Source organism: Parasteatoda tepidariorum, chromosome X1 (genome assembly GCF_043381705.1).
Source record: "Parasteatoda tepidariorum isolate YZ-2023 chromosome X1, CAS_Ptep_4.0, whole genome shotgun sequence".
NCBI classification, from domain to species: domain Eukaryota; kingdom Metazoa; phylum Arthropoda; class Arachnida; order Araneae; family Theridiidae; genus Parasteatoda; species Parasteatoda tepidariorum.
The window spans coordinates 5,774,853-5,798,010 of NC_092214.1; the positions used below are offsets into that span (position 1 = coordinate 5,774,853).

Genomic DNA, 23,158 nt, shown 5'->3' on the forward strand with positions numbered 1-23,158 from the left:
TACCCTACACTGATGTTTTTTTAAGGTTAAGTGCCACTGCCCGGTATATATTTGCCCGATACTCCAAACACTGATGTTTCTTCTAATCTATCGTCAGTAAGTATTAAAATATAGAATAAATATAAATATATCAAATAAATATAATAATATTAACGAATAAATTAATATAAAATTGGATATAGCAAATATTTCGGACATTCACCAAAGCGACTATGTGATTGTTGACATTCATCGGTGAGAGTCAGAGATAAGGGTATTTAGCAAATATTTCGGACATACACCAAGTGACTACGTGAATGTTGACATTCACCGGTGAATGTCGACATTCTCCAGATTTCGGTGTTTCACCGTAACATATGCACTTCAGCTCATTTTGAGGTTGTTTAAAATTCTTTTCATATCAACCAGACTGATAAGGTGATTTTTAAGGTATACTGGTTGTTTTTCTGATACTTGTAGCAAAAGAGGTATTTTTGAGGTATAAAAAATTTTACCTTATTTCAACTAAAGAGAGTGAGGTATATATTGAGGTGTATGAAATCGCATTTTATTTATACCTAAGCTCATTTTGAGGTTTTAAAATCACTTCATATCAACCAGATTGATGAGGTAATTTCTAAGGTATACCAGATTGTTTTTCTGATACTTGTAACGAAAGAGGTATTTATGAGGTATAAAAAAATTAACCTTATTTCAACTAAGGAGAGTGAGGTATTTACGAGGTATAAATTTTTTTTTATTTTTTCAAACTAAAGAGAGTCAGGTACTTACGAGGTATAAAAAAATTTACCGTATTTCAACTAAAAAGAGTGAGGTATTTATTGAGATGTATGAAGTCACACACAAACATTTTATTTATACCTAAGCTTATTTTAATGTTGTTTTAAATTCACTTCATACTAACCAAATTGACGACGTGAATTCTAAGGTATACAAGGTTGTTTTTCTGATACTTGTAACAAAAGCGGTATTTATGAGGTATAAAAAATTACCTTACTTCAACTAAAGAGAGTGAGGTATTTATTGAGGTGCATGAAGTCATTTTATTTTTACCTCAGCTTATTTTGAGATTGTTTTAAATTCACTTCATATCAGCCAAACTGATAAAGGGATTTCTAAAGTAGACCAGGTTGATTTTCTGATATTTGTAACAAAAGAGGTATTTATGAGGTATAAAAATTTCACGTTATTTCAACTAAGGAAAGTCAGGTTTTTATTGAGGTGTATGAAGTCACACACACATTTTATTTGTACCTAAGCTTATTTTGAGGTTGTTTAAAGTACACTTCATATTAACTAGCTCATTCCCAGAGTTCACTGCGAGTCTTGGGATGGCTATTTGGTTTATAAATATATTTAATACTTATATTTCTATTACTAATTATTTTTATTTTATTTTGAAAAGCGTTGTATTATTATGCACAAGCTACATCGTTACGTTGTAAGCAATTCCATTGACATGCAACATTGATAAATACAATCCCATAAATCACTTTATTTTACTTCGCCATTTTATTAAAATTGTTCAATTGTTTAATATTTTTATTATTTTTAGATCGATGATATTGTTTAATAAACTAACAGTTACATTTCAATCCCTAATTAAATTCTTATTTTGTGAAACGATGTACGTTATTAAGTAAAAGCTACATTGTTACGTTGTGAGCAATCCCAATTACATATTACATTAGATCTGATATACCGTCATTTTCCATTTTATTAAAATTATCAAAGCTATTATAGTCACAAAATCTGTTGCTAATAATAAGTTCTGCTTAGAAATCTTTTATATGAGTATGCATTATGTATGAAATGCATACAACGATGAAAATATTTACTTAACTAATTATATTCACATCTTGTAGACAGGAAAGATCAATCACAGATATTTCACCTTTTGCGTGGGTTGAGTTCACAGCAGATTTGTGTCAAAAATGCAGAATCCCGTGAAAGTTTAGAGTTACTAGGAAAAATACTAATACCAGTTGGTCTTGGTGAATAATAGAGGTGGGAAAGTGTACTAAATGACTGATACTTAGAATGTTTGCCAAATTTATCATTCTCCCCTTTGATATGACTTGGAGATATCGTACTCTCAAAGAATATTTTTGAAATCGTCAAAGTATTTATATCAGAGTAGTTGACAACAAATAAAGACCTTATTTGCTCCGAAGAATAAAATTTTTTTAAACTTTTTAACATTTTTAAAATAATACTCTATTTTAAACTAAGCACCCAGTTTTAAATGGTATTTAAACAAAATATAGTCTATCCTATTCTGATATAGTCTATCCTAATAAAAATCCAGCGTAATATTAATATTTTAATGTGCATAAGTAAAGAATCGGAACATTTCTTGAACTAAATAATTTTTTCGATTGATCAACAAAAATAATTAATTCCAATAATAGACAATTGATAATGATAATGAGTACATTTTAAAATTAATAACAGTTGTTGAAATAAAAACTATATTTCTATGTCTTTATGCTTACAAAATGCATATTTTAAGTGTAAAAATAATTGCAAATCGTACAAGCTGTTGACCAGTTCCAAACGGTTCCATATTGTTTATACTGCTTACATTTCTGGTTCCCCTGTGTGAATTCCCCCCCCCCCTAGTGATTCTATGTTTATTTATTTCATACAATGTAACATTATGCAACATTTGTAATATTTATATGAAAAATTACTTACATTTGAAATCGAAAGAGGGAGAAACGTAAATGCACTCACCGTTCCGTAACTCCACATTGAACCTATTACATACCGCATGCTTAGTTCTCTCTGTTTAACTCGCCATTACGCATACTTGATTTAACCATACAAAATACATACAAACAAAAAAAATTGAATCAAAATATATTAATTAAAGAGCTCAGGGCAATATAATGATAAGCCACATTTTCAAATTGTTTAGGAAAGGTTTTTTGGTGAACAACGCTATGATAAGGTATTTATGTGTATTGTGTTATTATTAAAAAGAAATCCCGGAAAACTTAAGAAGTATCTAAACTCAGTGGCGCGACAGCCCATAGCGGGCCAAGGCCTACTGTGCCCATATCAATTTTCTTGACTGTACGGTGGTCAGCGGAACGCGGAACCCCCAGTGTTTAGTTCCCAAGCATGCTTGGTACTCATTTATCGACCCACTGAAAGGATGAAGGGCTGAGTCAACCTTGCCCGGCTCGAGGATCGAACCTATCACCTGTGGCCTGGAAGCACGAAGTGCTAGCACTCAGCCTCCGGAAGTCTTGAGAAGTATTTTCCAAGAAAAAATGTTAAGAGACTGTTAAATGGAAGAATGGAAAAGTGTGTATTTGGAAGAAGCACTTTTAGACCCCCTCAATTAGAAAAACTGATACGGTTAAAATATGAAGAGATTCCTACCGTCATCTACATATGCGTAATTCAAAATATAAGGGAGTGTCCCATAAATTCACACAGCTTAAAACAAAATACTCCGGGATGTGGTTAAAACTATTATCATTTTATACACGCCAGTCAGGTGACCGAGCGGTTAGCGTGCCTGACTGCGAGGAAAATGACTGCGTGTTCGAATATCACTCAGGACATGGATGTTTCTCTCTGTCTTGTCCTCTGTTATGTGTGAATGTGACCCAACCTATGAATGGGTATCTGTGAAAGTGTTGCTTGGGCAATGTTGTTCACCTCCGTGACTTTGGTCACAAGTTGCTCATCCGGCAACGCAAAAATGAGCAACACCTCCGGCATCTTCCATGGCAAAGAATGATAAGTTTAGTGCCTGCCGTTAAAAAAAAATATTTTATTTACAGAAAGAGAACAGCATAAAGTACAAAATCATCATAGCAAGTAGGTTGATATAATTTCACCTTTTAGTTATTAATAAGCTTTAGTCTTATCCTGAAACTAGTTCATACAGCGTTTGTAAGAAATTTCCTCTCCTACTCAATATATAACCTCCAAAATTGGCTTAAATATATGCATTTTCCGTTTTCATAGCATGCCTCTCCATATAAAATAATTCAGCAGTTTCAAATAGCTTGAGGTAATTTCTCTTTTGACAGAAAATTAGACAGATTTACTTTGCACCTAAGATGGACAATGTTTGCCGTTATCGAAAAATATATCATCTTATCTATAGCTATAATGAGATTAAGCTAAAGAAATTTCTCCAAAACTTTTTTAATAGACTTTAGAGTTAATTTTAATTTCCTTATCAATGAGACTTAACAGAATGACCCTCCTAGAAAAAGCTACCAGAATTGTTATTAAAAATGCGTTTTAAACTCTTAACACTTGGTTTTTTTTTTATATTTGTTTTTTTTTTACCGTGAGACAGGTTTTGATTCTATTCCGATCATGCTGCGGAAAAAAAGACTGGTTAAAACTGCCAAAAAATGGTAAAATTCACATTATTTTCTAACTCATAGGAAACAAAAAAAATTCACCGTTTCTTTTTCCATAGTGCTTTCCATAGTGATAATTACTTCATAGTAAAAATACCTGAAAAATATCGTATTATTCTTTATCGTAAATTTTGTAATTGTAAACAATACACTACTGGATAGTAAATTTACCATCCATTACTACCATTATTCCGGCCAATTTGGCGTGTTTTCCCGTTGTGCCACTAGGACAGATCAGTGATTACATTTTACGACCGACTGCTAAAAATGCGTAATTGTGCATTTCATTTTGCAAATAAGATTAGTAACGAGCCAAATCTTTGAAGAATCTCAAAATCTTCCATTTAATTACAGCAAATATAATGAAGGAATATTTTAAGAAGAAACCAAAGTTATTTTTCGTATGTTTTAAACCACTTTTCTTTAGAATTATTCAGAGACATAATGATTAGATGTGCTTTAAAGAAATCCTAATAAAGGAATCAACGGTATAATTTTCGAAATTATTTATTTATTCATATTTCGAAATTAATTATTTATTAATTATGTATTATTTAACAATAGGTATGTTTCATTTCGTAACAGGTATTTATTACGAATGTACTAGCAATGAATTATAGATGTCACAAATTACTATGTATATATCTTGTGACGAATAATTATTTTTTTGGAGCTATTTAAAAGAAAAAAGAAATACATTAAAGAAACAATATGTACAATAAACATACATTATTATAAAAACATTTAAACACTCTAAGAAAAATAACAAGAAATGCAGAAAAAATTAAAAAGTAATTTTGTAATAAACACAAAAATGTTATTCTTTGAGAAAAATCATGACGACCAAGAGGTACAAAAATAACGAGCGGTACAGTGCGCAGAAAAAACAAGCCACCCCGAATAACTTTTGATCTAACAATCGGATTTTCATGTTTTAGGACTCAATCTTAACGGCTCGAGGGGGTAACCTCAAATATGCTAATTAATAAGAGCTGAGAATACTTTAAGTTACGAAATCGGACACAAAAATGTACTTTCTCCGAATAAACATATCTTTTTTCGAGGAATTCAGATTTTTGACCCCCAAAATATAGGGGGTAGTCGAACTTTTGAAATAAGGTCCCAAGAGTTTACTCATGAGAGTGCTCCAAAGTTTGGACCCCTTAATGTTAATTTTGCGTATTTCGCCATAACTCTAGAACTTTTTAAGAGAATTGAAAAATTTTTACACACTATTATAAAATTCTTTATCCAAAGATAATTCGTGTAAAAAACTTTTTTTTTGAAAATATTTATTATTTTATTTAAGAATGATCGAAACAATTTTGAAATATTATGTATAAAATTTCTTCGCATCATTTATAGATTGTAATTTTATATAGTAAAGTACAAAGTTTGAGCAAAATCTTTCTAATAACTATTAGGTCCCTATAGTTTGATCAACACAGCAGTCCTAAGTTTGGGCCCCTTAATAATATTTTTACTTTTTGCGTATTTCACCATATCTCAAAAGGTTTTAATCGAATCGAAAATGTTTTGCACCATATTATAAAATTTGTTTAGACAAAAATAATTCCATGCGAAAAGTATTTTTTAGTAATTCTTTATAATTTTTAAATAATTTATTTATTGATGGTCTAAAATTGTTTGTGCTGTAAGGTATGAATTTTTTTTTAAGAATGTAACTTGATGTAGCAAAATACAATTTTTTTACGAAATCAGTCGAATAGTTCCTGAGAAATCAAATTTTAAATACGCGACTTTTCTTAAATTCTATTTCTCAGGAGCTATTCGACTGATTACGCTCAAATTCTGCAATTAGCCATATAATATTACTTTCTTTGTAATGATGCAAAGATTTTTTATCCTTTTCAATTTAAATATTATTGACCATTATTAAATAAAATAATTAAAAAAAATATCTAAAATTATTTTTGCACGTAATTATTTTTGGATAAACAGATTTTATAATTGCCTTCAAAAAGTTTCAATTTGTTTAAAAAGTTCTAGAAATATGGCGAAATACGTAAAAAGTATAATTAACTTTAAGGGGTCCAAACTTTCGACCACTATCCTGAACAAACTATTGAGACTATATTTCCTAGCTTGATTTTCCTGTCTTTCCTCCCCTCTTCGTATTTTTATTGCAAGGAATCAAAATCCGACGAAAAAAAGGTATGTTTAATCCGAGAGAGTATTATATAATGTCTGATTTCGTAACTTAAAATAACACAGATAGCACAGATTGTCACAGTGACGTCAAATAAAGTCACCAACAGTCACAGCAGTCACAATCACAAGTGTGACCGTTTTGAATTATCTCAAGGGGACATAGTGTGAATTTGATGTTACTCTGTCTTGTGATATCACATAAAAGTCTCCATGACTATTTATTGTGATATTTATCACTTAGTAGTCACAAATATACTTTACTCGAACTAAAGTGACTTGGAAAATTTGTTGCCACTTTGTTGCAACTTTGATCCCTTGAAAGTCAGTTGGAAACCACTTCATGACTTGTCTTATAGTTCCAGGAGTATTTATTGTGACTTATCTTATTTTGTTCTCATATTTACTTTTTATCGAATTTATTTAGGAGAGAGTCGGGTAGCCCCGCCCACTTAACGAGTAGTGCTTTTATTTCTGTATAATATTGAGTAATAATCAATATTTTTGTATGTTTCTATTGTTTTATCATCGAATTAAACAATACAAAAAGAAAAAAAAACAGAAAAAGGATAGTTTAACTTAAGAAAATGGAAATTTTAAAAAATTTGTTTTTCAGCCCTTTTCAAAATGTGTCGGGTAGCCCCGCCCAGTTACAAAAATTACGTTTTTTGACTGTTTTTTCAGGTGTAAATGAAAATGACCAATGTATTGACAATAGATAAACCTCATTTATCATTCTTATCACAAAATTATTTTATTTATTACATATTTATATACTTTTAGTGAATTCTATCATTTAAAAACAATCATTTAATAACAACAATATTTGTTGTTAAAAATACAAATAACAGTCAAATTTGAAGCAATAAAATAATAATCTTAGCAACCGTACATTTATCGACGAAATAAAATTGGGCGGTGATACCCGACATTCATGTGAGCGGGGTTACCCAAAATCCAATTTTTTTGCACATTTGTAATTAATCGAACAATTTTTCACATATAAACTTCTTTCTTTGTGCAAATTAAGCTTAAGACTATACAGGAAACGAAAGAAATAAAACAAAAACATGACCACCGAAGCCGACGTCTTCAGGGGGTACCGTCGGCTTCGGTGGTCATGTTTTTGTTTTTATTTCTTTCGTTTCCTGTATTGATACTTTTTTATGAAATTTCTGCTGCTTCTTAGCGCGTTTTTTTCAAAGAAGTTTTATCCTTTTCGAATTTAATTATTTGTATCCGNATTCCTTTCTAGCAAGCCTATTAATGTCCGATGGCCCATTGACTTGAAAAAATATTCTATACATATGAAATTGACAGTGGGCGGGGGTACCCGCTGGGCCGGGCTACCCGACTCTCCCCTAATTGAAGTCATGCGTATACTTTTTTGCGACTTGTCTCACTAAAGTTATGATTCCACTCTGTACAGAACAATCATTTAAAATATTTACAAGTCTTGTAAGATCTTTTTTGCGACTAATCTCTTACAATTAAATGTGTGAATCCCAACAGAGTCGCAAATGATCACAATTATTACATTCAAAAGTGCGACCTGTTTAGATACTTCCGATAGCGTTCATATTGAATAAGAATTTGTTTTCGTAAACGTGTTCGTTTAAAAAAATTGCTTCCGTACCATATTGCTCCATTCCCTAAATCTCACAGTGTCAGAAAAAAGATTTTAAATGCTAAACACCACTTGTCCAAGCATTAAACAATATTGAAATAAATTTATTTTATATTATTCATTTGAAGAAAGAATTTAATTTGTATGTGTTTAAAATAGATGTTGCTTACAATTTCAAGATTCATGTTAAAAATTTCAAATTTTAAATAACTTTTATATCCTAACAGTCTTGCTATAATTTTTTTTATTCAAAAAAATTACTGCAGATGTAGAAAAGAAACACAATTTTTGAGTGAACAATTTCATAAACTAAGCATTTCTGTGATTGCTTTATAATATTTTAATTTTAAATGAAATGCATTATTTTATTTAGAATATATTTGGACTAGTATTGGTTATGTTTGCACTACGCTGGAAAAATGTCGATGCATTTTCATTTGAATACTGTGCATTTTGCGCTAAGGTAAACACTGTATTCAGATACAATTAGATTTGAAAAGTTTAAGATTTATTAAGTTTCATTTACTGCATGTATGCTACACATATATTAAACCCATAATGTAAGAAATACAAAGAAAAACAAGGAAAGAAATTAAAAGAAGACGAAAACTAGCAATAAAAAAGGTATAAAAATTTATATTAAAAGTATTAAGGTATTAAAGTAAAGGTATTAAGGTAAAGGTATTAATATTAAAGGTATTAAAAATTAACATTAATAAATTAGGAAAATAACAAGATTTACGGATATAATCGTGTCAGCTGATGATGAGATAATTAATTTTTTTTAATGACTTTTCCAATTCATTTCTTAACAAAGCAAAATGAACGATAAATGTTATTTAACTCTGTAATTGCATTTTTAATATTGTAGCGAAAAATTGAATCGATAATCTTAAGTCATATGTTGTAAAAAATGAAAAATAATCATTCTCACTACATACAATTATATATCGTGTATTATTATAAGTAAATAAATTTAAGTATTTATCATAACTGATTTTTAAAATTGAACTATGCTTAGTTACATGTTGATTGAAATCTACATTATCGACGTAATTTTTAAATATTTTAAGCCCCAGGAAACACAAATTATTATTTAATAATATTCACTCTTTACAACCTATTTCTGAGAAAGTAAAATATGAAAGCGATTAAGGATCACCAATTTCTTATTAAAATTTATTGATATTTTTTATTTCTACTCTAAATCTTAATGTTTATTGATATTCTAATAAGCTACTTGTATACTTCAGCAATAAATGTGTGTAGCAATATTTAAAATAATTAAAAGCTTAAAAAAAGTTAAAAATTAAACTCTATTTATACAATAATTCTTAACATGTATTCAAGTTGGCGAAAAATACTATTAAAACTAGAATTAAAAATTTATGTTTGCAATAAATATTCAGAATTCAGCTAAAATGCCGAATATTTGGTTTCGCTTAATTTTAAAATAACACCGAATAGTTCTATGATTACTAACCTTTACAATTATAATTAATTCAATCAGTATATTTTAAGTAAATCGAGCAATTAAATTATATGTGTATAAAACAATAAGTTTTAAATATTTTTAAACATATTATATGATTTTGTTTTAAATATTAAATACAAATTATTTTTTGATTTAATTAAATTATATTAATTTCATAACTGAATATAAATTTAATAAGCTTTTGATTTTAATTTAAGGGTGGCAATTTACATGAAAAATATAAGAAATGATTGCTATTTAAAATTTCAATTTGGCAGATTTAATTAAAAGTGAAACCATTTGACGCTAGGAGAAATAGGATAATATTTTCAATAAATGTATTTTTTTCCTGGTAGAATTTGAAAATAACGAAAAAAGCATTGCTTAATTTGCCAAAGACAATTTAGCATATAATGCTGAATATGTTCTTTCATTTTAATAATAAATTTACAAAACATTTTTACTTTTCTAAAAAAATTACATACAGAATGTTTCAATTTACAAATAAAGTAATACGACTGTTGAAACTAATATTTCAAAAAACAGCTTTAAAAACAAATATATTATTAAAGAAAACCACCCACCTACTAAAACTCATAAGTTAGTGAATTTCACTAACATTGAGAACAGATTATATGAATAATTTTAAGTTTAAAAGAAATTGCAAAGTTAAATTTGTTAGCATTATGTTTCATTAGCTTAGTTTTTTTTATTTCTTTAATAAGAACTGTATGAATGCTTCAACAAGATCAAGGTTGCAATTAAATCACTCAGTGTAAGCCGAATATTTGGTAATCGACCAAAATTCTATCCCCCACATAACACCATTACCAGATTGCAACAAAAATGTGAAAGTCACGGAGATACATTTGCAAAGACACACGTATCTCTTCAACGTCGATGCGACTGTTTTTGAAGGTTACTATGTTCGCCTTTGGCGACGTCACTTTTTGACGTCACCTAGACGTTAACAGGAGACCATAATGCGACATTTAGTAGTCGCAGTGCCCTCACCATGCGACGAAGATGTAACCTATTCATGATCACGGTGTGATGAAACTGCGCATATTTGCGGGTCGCCGAGAGAAGAAGATGTTACATATTCACGTCTCAACTGGGTCACCATGTGACAAAGATGTGACTTATTCAAGTCTAAAAAGAGTCGCGATGCGACGAAATCGTGATATTTGCGTCCCAATAGGGTCACCGTGTGACCAAGCTGAGACATGAATATGTCACATTCTTGTCTCACGGTGACGTCACTGCGACAGTTATATGTCTCATTGTGGTCTCATGTTGACGTCTATGTGACGACAAAAAGTGACATCCCCATAGGCGGACAAAGCAGCCTTCAAAAACTGTCGCTTCGACGTCACAGAGGTCACTTGTGACTTCACAAATAAGTCGCCGTGAATGTCGCATTTTTTTCGCAATCCGGTTGCGATGTTATCTGGGAATTATCTTCTCAAATTAATTAACATATTTGAGGTCACCCCTTTAAACCATCAAAATTAAGTCCAAGTACGTGAGGATTTGATTACTAGATCAAAAGTTATCTAGGGTATTTCGTTCATTTATTTATTTTATTGCGCACTGTTCTTCGGAAGAGCACAATGAAACGTTGGCAAACAACTGATATATTGTTATGGGATTTGATGCATTTTCGAGCACTTCATAACGTAACATTTTCGTATAATTGTTATGTGACATAAATATATCACAAAATCAGGAATATTTTTGGTTCGTAGCAAATACTTTAGTTTAGAATGTTTTAAAAGTTTATTATGTTTAGAAAAACAAGTTAAAATGATTATGTGAAATTAAAGTTTTAAAGAATATGTTAAATATATAGATTAGTTATGTGCAGCATATATAAATTTCTCAACTTGAATCGTGTTTTAGAGAAAAAAATATTTTCTAACCTCGTTATTGCAATGCATCAGAAACTATTCATCTGAATTCTGACTATAAATAATCAAATTCTGTATATTGTTGAGTTGGAATTTTTCGTATTTCTAATTTTGAATTTTGTATGAGCTTCAAAAACCCCCGCTTTTATGAATAACTGGGGAAAATGAACTTTTGAATCTTTAAAAAAAATTGAAAAAAGATGAATGATGAGAGACAAAAATAAATCTTTTGCGCTTTATTTTAGAGAATTAAGTTATCTATAATCTCATAAAAAAGATGGAAATAAAATAAAAACACATTTAAGGAATCGACGGGACGAGTTTGAGAAAATGCATTTTTATGTAAACACAATGGAAATTAAATGATCCGTGTGGGTGTGTGTTACATTTTACTGTCTTTGTCACTTCCATCATTTCCTTCTTCTTTTTCTATTTTTTTCTCTTTTTTTCACATTTTTCAGGAATTAAAAATCAGTAAATATTACATCGCACACTTCTGAAATTGCATTTATAATATTTGCTGTTTTGAAATCAATATTCTTCAGAGACCATCGTTTTTGCTTTCATAAAAAATAAGTAATCAGTAAAAAATTTTTAAAAAATTAAACAAAGGGGAGCGACCAAAATAAAGTTTAAAATTTTTCACTCGAAAGGAAAACGTTTTCTTTTTCCTTGAACGTTGTTTTTTGATGTTTTCATAATAAAATTATTTAAAATTTAAATTAGTATCTAATTTTATTTCATCAATTTAGCTGGGGAGCAAATTATTTGTTGCATTTAAGCAAGCATTTGATATTGCCTAATTCGGGAGTAGAGATTTCAAATCTTGAATTAGTTTCAATGATAAAGCTGCAGATTTTTGACGTCTGAAGTCTGTAATCTGTTTTTTTGTTGAAATGTACAAGATTAAAAAAGTTCTATATATCATGGGGTCACGTAAAAGTTGTATAGGTTGGTAAGTGCACATCATCAGGATTAAAATTGCACAGAAACCTATGCCCGAAAATGTCGTCATACGCGACTAGGGGCTGCTGCTTTCCTATTACGAACTGTTCAAAAAGAAACACAAAGAAACATTTGACAATAGAAAGTGTCCCTAGCGGGGTATGATGACTTTTCCGGGAGTTGGTTTTCCTGCAATTTTAATAAGAATAATGTGCCTTAACTCCCCTGGAATCTTTTCGCAACATTTATGCGACCCCTTGTAACAACCATATAACGTTTTTAACTAGCACATTCCGACAAAAAATAGACTGAAAATATCATTAAAAAAACTAGAGCTTGAGGAGAGAAACCGATTGCGGATTTGTAATCAGAGATACAAAAGTATCTCAAATCTATAAAACAAAATTAATTCTATTAAAAAAAATTAAATCTGTTTCAAAAAGATTAAATCTATTAAATTAAGAAAAAAAATTGTACCCCAGTGTAAATCCTCGTTAAAATAATTTTTAATATTTATTATTTTATTACTTTTATTTTATTTAGTAACAGTCGAAGAAGTTTTTAATTGTAAAGCTCACAAATTCTTACATCATATTAATGAATGTCATATTATTATTCATCAATGCTACAAATATTTTAAAAAATATTTAATAAATGGCGTATTACGTGAATATCAGTAGTATTTAGAAAGTACTCTCAAATTATAGTTTTTGCTAAAACTTTTATTAATTAAATAATAAAAGATTATAATACAGCTTTTGTTAATAACATCAGAAACACTGCTGCTTATAGAAATTGATATAATCAGTAGTCAGAACTAATGCCCTACTAGTAGTTTTACAATACTATAGTAGTCACAACTTATTTTCGTAGTTTGAAATGCAAAGCGTAATTTTGGTATAAAAATGTATTAGTTAAGTGAATAGTGCTGTACAAAAAATTATTAGCTTGTAGCGGTTTCTTGCAACTACGATAACCATTTGTTCAGTAAAGAAACAGGTTCAAACGCAACTAATTTTTAAATCTTTTTGGTGGAACTATTGAGAGGTACAAAATATTGAAGGTTAAAAGAACAATTGCGCAAAAAATAAATTAGTCAGTTTATTATTCTAAACCATTTTCAACTCTTTTATTAATCCTGGACATGAGAATACACGAAATTAAAAGGTTTGAAGAATTTACCGTAATGTTTGGTAATGCCATTCTAGTTTTTTTTAATAAAATTTTAAAAAAAATACATTTTTTTTAATAAAACCAAAATATATTTAAACCATTCATTTTGGTAATTTTTTCCTTCATGTGGTACCGGTTTTCAGGAAATTCTGATTTTCAAAATTATAGTTCTTATTATCATACACATAGTAAAAAATACAAAATTGTAATGTAAATTTAATCAAATAGTTTTATGGCCTGCTCTAAAATATTATTTAAAAAATACAAAATTTTATTGTTATTTCTTTTTTCAAAATAATTTGAAAACCACTTCGATAAAAATTACTGAACTTCCTGGTGGTCCCATAGGGCCAGAAACACGGTAATTTTTTCCATATTCTAGTATTTTTGGCCATATTTTTTTCTTACTGTAAGTTGTATCTTCTAGCAAAATTAGTGTCCTAAAAGAAATAGTAACTACATTTCAAAAATGGTTTGCAATCACACTTTTTTATAACAAAATAATTGTAGCTGTTATGTAGTTCGTTGAAAAGTAGTTGCATTTGTAGTTAACTACAAAAAATTTGGTTTTTCCAACCACTAAACTTATTGGTAAGATTCTAAATGAAACATTACATATTTATATTGTTTAGTACACCGATTTTAGTAATAAAGATTCAGAATGTATATCACAATTGACCAATATTTATTTTGAGTTTTGTAGAAAGACGTAGTGACTATCCATTAATTTTTAATATAAAATAGCGGATGACCAAAAATTTTGATCTACTGTCATAATTAATTTTTAATTAACGCTTGCTTTTCGTATTAAAAATGACACCTAGTTGTTCGCGTAATGTTTAAGAAGAAAAAAAAAGCATTTCCTCGGTTTTAATAATTTAACATTCATTTTAGGAAACTCGTTTCTGTATATTGAGTGCATTTCAGAACTGTTACTGATTTATGAATTTCAGGAATTCATTTAAAGTAGTTTTTCAAAAGTCTGTGCTTTTTTAAACGAAAATTTCAATGGTAACAACAAAATAAATAAAGCTTAATTTCTAACTTTTTATTATAAAATACATATTTATTATATCTGGGATACATCCATATTTGTCAATTATTTTAAGTAAAATTACTACCTAGCATGAAAAGTTTAACATACCAAATATGTAACAAAGTATGAAAATTGTTGTTTTAATATGGTATGAAAATTGTTATTTTTAGGGAAAATATAATTTTTATATTCATTGAAAAATTATAAACATTTTCTAAGTTATAATACTCCCCACTGTAATATTGGAATTTGATATTTAAATTTCGCACCTGATGAAGGTCAAAATTTTGTAATAAAAAGTTTTGCGTGTAAAAATTTTATTAGTGCGCAGTAAAAAATTCAGGATCATATTACGGTATAATTGATCATATTACTTTGAGTGCATCATCCAAAAAATCCATTTTGCCATAAAATCCCTTTTTTACCGTAAAATATTACACCTTAATTTTTATAGTAATATTTATTTAATTAGAGTGATTCAGGGATTTTAATGTAATTATTCTTCCCAGTGATTTTAAGGTTCTCGTCAAAAGTACAGTCACTTTTTTCAGTAATTTGATCCGGAATCTTTTACAGTGTGATTGGTTTTCCCTGAGACTCAAATTTTAAGTTTTAAACTTTAAAAGTATTTTTAACGCGATAATTTACTTTTTAACTTTTCTTTTTACTTTAATTGCATTTTTATTAAAATTCTTGACGTTTAAAATATTTTTTTCTAGAAAAAATTTATATATTAATTAAAATTTTATTCCATTTTAACATAATTATGGTTTTTTTTTTCCTTCTTTTTCTTATGAGGTCATCGAAAAACATTGAGCATTTTTTTTATTATCAGGATTTTGGAGTATGTTGAAAACTTCTCGTTATCATTCTCACAGCTGATGCTTTGTCTTAGTGCCATTATGAAGGATATATGTGTCTGGATTCATCGTTATCATTTTAGCATGTGTCATAGCTGCTTCAAATATCAGTGCGCGATCTTACATTCGTCATTTTAAACTTAAATGAATCAGAAGTAAATGAGTGGCATAAAGTTTCGGAATTAAAAAAGAAAAAACAAGGAGGCTCAAGATGAAAAAATGAGCATCCTCATATTCTGGTGTTTATTCAGATAAAATAGTTGCTGTTATTACCGCGTGGCGCAACAGTTGATTTTCTCTTATTTGCAGTCCTGAGTCGTAGTCATAGCATTTCTCTCTGCCTGCAACTACCTGTTGCTCCGCTTCGCTCATACAGCCGCTCCACAGGACCCCCTAGTTGAATATTCACTCTTATATTTCATCCTTATCATCTTTGTCATTCCACTTTAGGATGAACACCTTCACACTTCTTACCTGTATTATCCTTGCGTCTTGCTGTAAGTTTCTTTAATTTCAAAATTATGGTTTTCAAAAAACTTTTTATACGATTTTTCTTTAAATTTATTCAAAAAAGCTTATATTTTTAATTAAATGCATATTTTTTTGTAGGTAACTCATGTAAACGTTGTGGCGTGTATAGATGAATTTTTCTTTTTGTTTCTGTTATGTTTTCTGTTCTAGTTAGTTCTTTTTTTCTTTCTTAAGAAATGCAAACTTTCAGTTTCTCAAAGAAAAACATTTTTGACACTTTCTAAAACTAATCTCATAATTTAAAAAAAATAATGCTTATTGATTGTAAGTTAATTATAAAGAGTTTTTGACTTTCAGGATCCTGACAGTTCATGATTTTAATGTTTTAAGTATCACTTTTTAAACATCGCATTTCTTTCTGGCTAACGGAACACACACGATGCTCACATATATCCCGAGGTTTCCATTTCATTTATTTACAATCTCATTACAATAAACAAAATATGCGATTTCTAGAAAAACAGATTAATTTATAAACTTAAAATTCTAACCAAATGAAAATGGAATGTGATTAGCGATCATAAAATAATACGGAAAAATGGGATTAGTGCGTTGCAAATTGTTACATAAATTTCATGAGACTACGAATATTGACTAAAGTTTTTTTTTCTTTTTTTTGTAAATACATTTAAAAAAATTTCATTATAATAACATTTCCACTTGCAAATCAGAATCAAGTAGTTATTAAAAATCCTTTTAGTAACAGCGCTGAGTAATAGTAGATACTTTTCACTTTTAATATAGGTAAAAGTTTCTCGCGCTAAAACTTTTATTGTGGACATATTTTAAAAATAAGTCGTGGACATTAAGTATTTATATAACGAAGTTCAATAAACAATGATATATGAAACAATGAGACTACGTATATCGACGACCAGCTTTTTTTTGTAAATACATTTAAAAAAATTCATAATTATAAAATTTTCATATGCAAAATCAGATTCAAGTAGTTAAAAAGAATCCATTTAGTAACAGCACTGAGTAATAGTAGGTACTTTTCACTTTTAATATTATAATATAACGTATTAATTAAAGTATTTATGTAACGAAGTTCAATAAGCAATGTTATAAATATATATAAATATTTGTTCAAAATAATCTGTATGAAAATGATGCTACCGAACAACTAAAATATCAAAGTAATTGCTCCGTGATAAATTTCGAAAAAAGTGACTTGGCTTGGCGATAATTTTCATTTCATTGCTAATCCTAATAACACAAAAATAGATTTTCAGAAAACTGATAAAAAGTACAAATAAATTTTTGAAACAAAAAAAGTTTTTTTTTACAATATCAGCTTATCCTACAAAGATGCTACATTTATAAATATCTCAAATGCGAATTTTTTGTAATTTATGTTGATTTTTCTACAGCACAACAGGGTGCCTTGAATATTTTCAACTGCTCGACATAAAATACCTTTTAAAAGATTTAAAAAGTTTGAAAATTCAAAAAAAGAAGATAAAATTTAAAAATTATATTTCTTTAACTTATAAGTTTTCTAATAGTGAAACTAGAATAATCGGAAAGCGAAATCAGAACTTTTACCCTTTAAACTTTAAAATTAAGAGTATTAGGTATTATTATTATAGTTTAGGTCATTAACATATCAATTACAAATTAATAATTTATTAAATTTATTTTATTGTTTCAAATAATTTTTAAATAAAATAATTTGAAGAAAATTAAGTAAGCAAATAATTTTACGTATTTTATAATATTAAATACGTATCACTTCATATTAGTTTTAATTTATTTTGAAATTAAACTATGTTTCAAATTAACGTGAATTAAGTTTAGGTAATTAATAGTTAAGTTAATTCCTTATTATTGCAACTTTACTATTTATCTAACATAATTTTTTTAACTTTTTTTGAAAATTACTATAACTTATGATTCAACAAGCACGGTCTTTGCTCAACAAGTTATTGTTACTGAAGCAAGTCATTGCAATGACAAGTTATTGTCATTGCAATAGTTATTGTCAAGTTATTATAACAGACAAGTTATTCTCATTTTTATCAAAATTTCATTTTTTCATTCAATATTATCTAAAATTTCGAGAACTCACTATTTCAAACTTGCGAGCAATGCAAAACAAATTTAAATTTAGATCTATTTTACAAAATAAATAAATAAATAAAAAATAGTTCACGGAGAAAAAATTCTAGCAAAATTACAGTAGTGTATAGTAATGGTATTTCCCTCACTTTAAAAAAAAACAATACTTTAAGTTAATAAAACAAATATACGATATTTAAACCATTCATTTGGTAAATTTTCCGTTCATATGGTAACGGTTTACTGGAAATTCTGGTTTTTCAAAATTACAGTTCTTATTACTATACATTTAGTAAAAGGTACACAACTGAAAAATATAAATTTAATTTTAAATTGCTAACAATCAGTTGAAATAAGTCTATTAACGAATGTATTATTTAATTTTGAATGATTTTTGCACAACTAAGAAGTTTTAAGTACGGTTTTTCCTTACTATAATGATTCTGATTTTAAAAAGCATATTTTCTTGATAAAAACTTTGTGACTAAAACTTTCAAAATAAGTGCCCTACTGTCATTCACCAGCAGATATCGTCATANAGTCTATTACCGAATGTATTATTTAATTTTGAATGATTTTTGCACAACTAAGAAGTTTTAAGTACGATTTTTCCTTACTATAATGATTCTGATTTTAAAAAGCATATTTTCTTGATAAAAACTTTGTGACTAAAACTTTCAAAATAAGTGCCCTACTGTCATTCACCAGCAGATATCGTCATATTTTGAAACTATTTTAAGGCAAGAATAACGAATCCAGATTGAAACCTTTTCTTTTTCCGGTGTTATTTAAAATCCAATGTAGATATTGAAAAAGTTCAACTAATTTGCAATACACGTAAATGTTAAGTTCAATTATGATAAAATATAAAAAATACTAAGCATTGTACGAGTATTATTTGCTTTCAAATATTACAAGTCAGTTCTTCTTTACGTTAATCTATTTCGAAACATAGGGAAACTTTTGTTCAAATGTACCCATATAGATCTATAGTAAAAAAATTAGTAATTAATATATAGTATTAGTTTTTACTAAATTTTTCGGAGGATTTGTATCAGTATCTGGATTTGTTCAAAATAGGTATAAGTTTAAATGTATTTAAGTATATTACTAAAATTGCTCAATTAACGAGCAGTGTTAATAGATGAAATCCATAGGCATATATTGGAGATTGCAAATTGGCCCGGTAATAGTCTTCAGATTTTTGTCTATAGTTGTTGTAGTTGTAATTCATTTATGTCGCACTAGAGCTGCACAATGGGATATTGGCGACGGCCTGGAAAACATCCATGAGGATGATCCAAAGACATGCCATCACAATTTTGATCCTTTGCAGAGGGGGTGGCACCCCCGCTTCGGTAGCCCGACGACTTGCACGCGAAGTCGAACACTTTACGGTAGAACAGTTTAACGAGGACAAATACAACACACCCTTGGTCCCTACGCAGACTAATCAAAGTGGTCACCCACCCGCGTGCTTACCGCAGGCAGTGATGCTTCACTTCGGTGATCTACTGCTAACCGTGTCTTAACGATCAGTCCACTACGGGACTTTTGTCTATAGAGCAGGCTGTTTTAGTAAAGAGCACAAAAAGAAGAACTAAGTTCCCAAAATAATTTTTGATTTAATGATCAGATTTTTACAAAGTAGGAAGCAATTTTAATGGTTCGTGAGCCTTACTTTAATTATGCTACTTGATTAGAGCAAGCGATATTTTTAGTTACGAAATCAGACACAAAAACATATTTTTTAGAGTAAGCATGCATTTTTAAGTTAGATTTGAATTCTTGACTCTTAAAATATGGGAATAGCCGATATCAGGAAAATTTGGCTTCAAATTTTGGTTAGGAGAACTGTCAAAAATTTAGAATTCACTTTATTAATTTATTAATTATGTTATTTTCACCTTAAAATTCCCTTATTGCGTTTTGCGTTTTTTGTCATCTCTCCAGAGCAAATGAAGTGAATCAAAAAAATGCTGCATACGATTATGAATCATGAACTCTGAATCATTCAAAATAATTCCTAGTAAAAAGAATTAAAAATAATTTGTTTTTTCAATTTTTAATATTTAAAATATTTTTTATTTCTTTTTGTTATTTGGTTTAATTATAAACTAACAAATTTGAATTCTAAGTTTCATAAACTTTTTCAAAATCTTAATATGCGCATTGTTAAATGACAAAATCCAAAATTTCAAAGAAATCGGTCGATTAGTTGTTGAACTATGAAAATTTAATATGACGAAATGCGCAAAAAGTGAATATCATTTTCCAAACTTTCATATTTTTAATTATTATTTAAAAGTAGGACCTTGAGTCATTGAAACGGAGTCTTATTACCTAAAACCCAATCATTTGATCAAACGTTATTCAGGGTGTTGTGCAGTGTGCCAAAGAAATAAAAAACGGACCACCCCCCTGGATATTTTTTGATCTAATGATTGGATCTTCACGTTTTAGGACTCAGTCTTAATGACTCGAGAAGGGGACTCCAAATATGCCAATTAATAAGCGCAGACGATATTTAAAGCTACGAACTAGGACAAAAAAAGCACTTTCTCTGAATCAACATATCTTTTTTCCGAGGAATTTAGATTTCTGTTCCCCAAAATATAGGGGGTACTCGCAATCTGGGAAATATGGTCCCAATAGTTTGGTCAGGAGAGCAGTCCAAAGTTTGACCCTTCAATGTTAATTTTACTTTTTGCGTATTTCGCTATATCTCTAGAACTTTTTAAGTGAATTGAAACATTTTTGCACACAATTATTAAATTCATTTATCCAATGATGATTCCATGCAAAAAAATAATTGTTAGTAAATATTTTGTTATTTTATTTAATAATGTTTGGAAAATTGTCAAATTGTAAGGTATACAAATTTTTGAATCACTTTAAATATTATAATTTCACATGGTAAAATACAAAATTTGAGCAAAATCAGTCGAATTGAATTTTAAATATCTGATTTTTTAAAAACTTTTTTTATAGTTTAAATATAAGTTTTATTTTAAAATTACTAACGTAAAAATATTATAATAAGTAAAAAATTGCATAATTGGCGAAAAAATGGAGAACACTAATTGACTAATTTATCACCACACTAAACTACAGTTTTACTTCAGCTGAACATTGTTGGTGAGACCGTGATCTTATCAGAAAATGTTTTACTTTAATGTTATTGAAGGAGGAGGGATGGTCACAAGGGTTGTTTTTAGAGCTGTTTACCAATCCTTCTGTTAGAAGCGCAGTTCACTAGGTTTTAGAAAACCATTAGCGCAACCCAATTTCACCGAAAAGCTCAGTTAGAAAAGCGTTTGAAAATTTAGCCCCATACTGTTAATTTAACTTTTTTCATATTTTAACATAGCTCTGAAATTATTCATAATTATTATATTTTTACAATTTTTTAACTATGTATATTCTTTATAATTATTGAATTTATATTTGAACGCATCTTTAATAGCTAGATGTGGGGTTTATTATGTATTAAATTTTAATTTCAAAGTGTTTCCCAATCAATGCAGTATTTTAAAAAACATACAAAATTGCAATGCTGTATCAGAAAACCAACATATTATAGGTATTAAACTGATTGATAATATTAAAATATTGTTGATAAACTAAACGTAAGAAAATTGTTTTAAACTTATAATCAAATTCATTTTTAACAGTAACAATTATTAATTAAAAGGTGTTAATTACAAAAAGTAAATATGGTTATTGCATCCATCGTTCAGAAGGTGAATCTAAATTCTTAGCGGCAAATAAAATGCTTCAACTAATCATTTAGGGCCTTTTACAGTTTGCCATTTTCTAAGTTTCCAGGAGTGAATAGCGGTGTATCAGAAGATAGAGCGAGGTGACCCAAGTTCGAATCTCAGCAATGACTGGATATTCCTCCCGAATCTCACCGATCACGGCACGACGTGAAATATCCTCAGTGGATCGTGCGTTAGAATCCCTTTCCCATTGGGCTTACCGAGGAAGGTTCTCCTTTCCGTGTAAAGGGATAGTTCCATCAAAAAGTCCTCCCCAGTTTTGCCCAGTGACTAGAGTTTAATTATATTCTAGAGTGGATTGAAAATTGATCAGCTCAGAATTGAGTTCAATGCTGGTTATAAAATAAGTTAAATTCTTTTTGGAGTTGTTGCTGGTTTAAAAGATCTCATCCTTGTCTTAGGCGTAATATAAACCATTGAATGAGGATATCTAAATCATCATACTGAGTTTTCAAAAACAATTAAAAGCTTCCTTTGATGATGATTCACAGTTTTGTCATGGTTTGTTTCTTGTTTTTTCAATAATCCATAGAATTTAATTTTCATGAATTATTTTCGGTTATAATTCATAATAAGCCATTTTATTTTATTTTTAATTTGCCTCTAAATATGCTTAGGCTATATAAGTATACAGTTTAAGTTTTATTGTCGTTCCTTTTTCAGAAACCAAATGTTTTTAGCCTACTTCCGATGTTTTGCTTCATGTAAAGAAGTAAAATAGTACGTAGACACCTGTTATAAATAGATGTGCTAGCATTTATGATGATTTTTTTAATATCAAAACTGTAAAAGAAGCCTTTGTCAACCAATTGTTTTTAAAATTGTTAAAAAAAATAAGGTATTTAACATGGCGAAAAACGTCTGGTAAAATTACCTGTGCAATATAACAATAACATCCCTAGTAAAAAAAATTGGTTAATAAAACCAAAATATACGGTATTTAAACCATTGCTTTGGTAATTTTTCCGTTCACATGATAACTGTTTGCTGGAAAATTCTGGTGTTCAAAATTATGCTTCTTATTTCCACACATCAATAAAAAATACAAAACTGAAATGTCAATCTAACAAAATAAATGGTTTTCATGCAATTCTGTAAGAAATCATGATAAAATTTACCACATTTACCGAATTTTATCACAGATTATAAAACCACGTTGTATTGTCAATTTTACTAAAATTATATTCAAAGCTCTACTT

The 23,158-nt window shown here is 28.8% G+C and overlaps 1 protein-coding gene across 1 annotated transcript in view; it reads left to right on the forward strand.

Moving 5' to 3' along the window:
• Nucleotides 1-15,739: 15,739 nt before the first annotated feature.
• The window catches only part of LOC107440087 (uncharacterized), an 83,676-nt gene continuing 76,257 nt past the window's right edge, over nucleotides 15,740-23,158 (forward strand). The window contains exon 1 of the mRNA XM_071187323.1: nucleotides 15,740-16,082. Coding sequence (XP_071043424.1) covers nucleotides 16,037-16,082 — 46 coding nt within the window. The 5' untranslated portion in view covers nucleotides 15,740-16,036. The remainder of the gene's footprint in view (nucleotides 16,083-23,158) is intronic.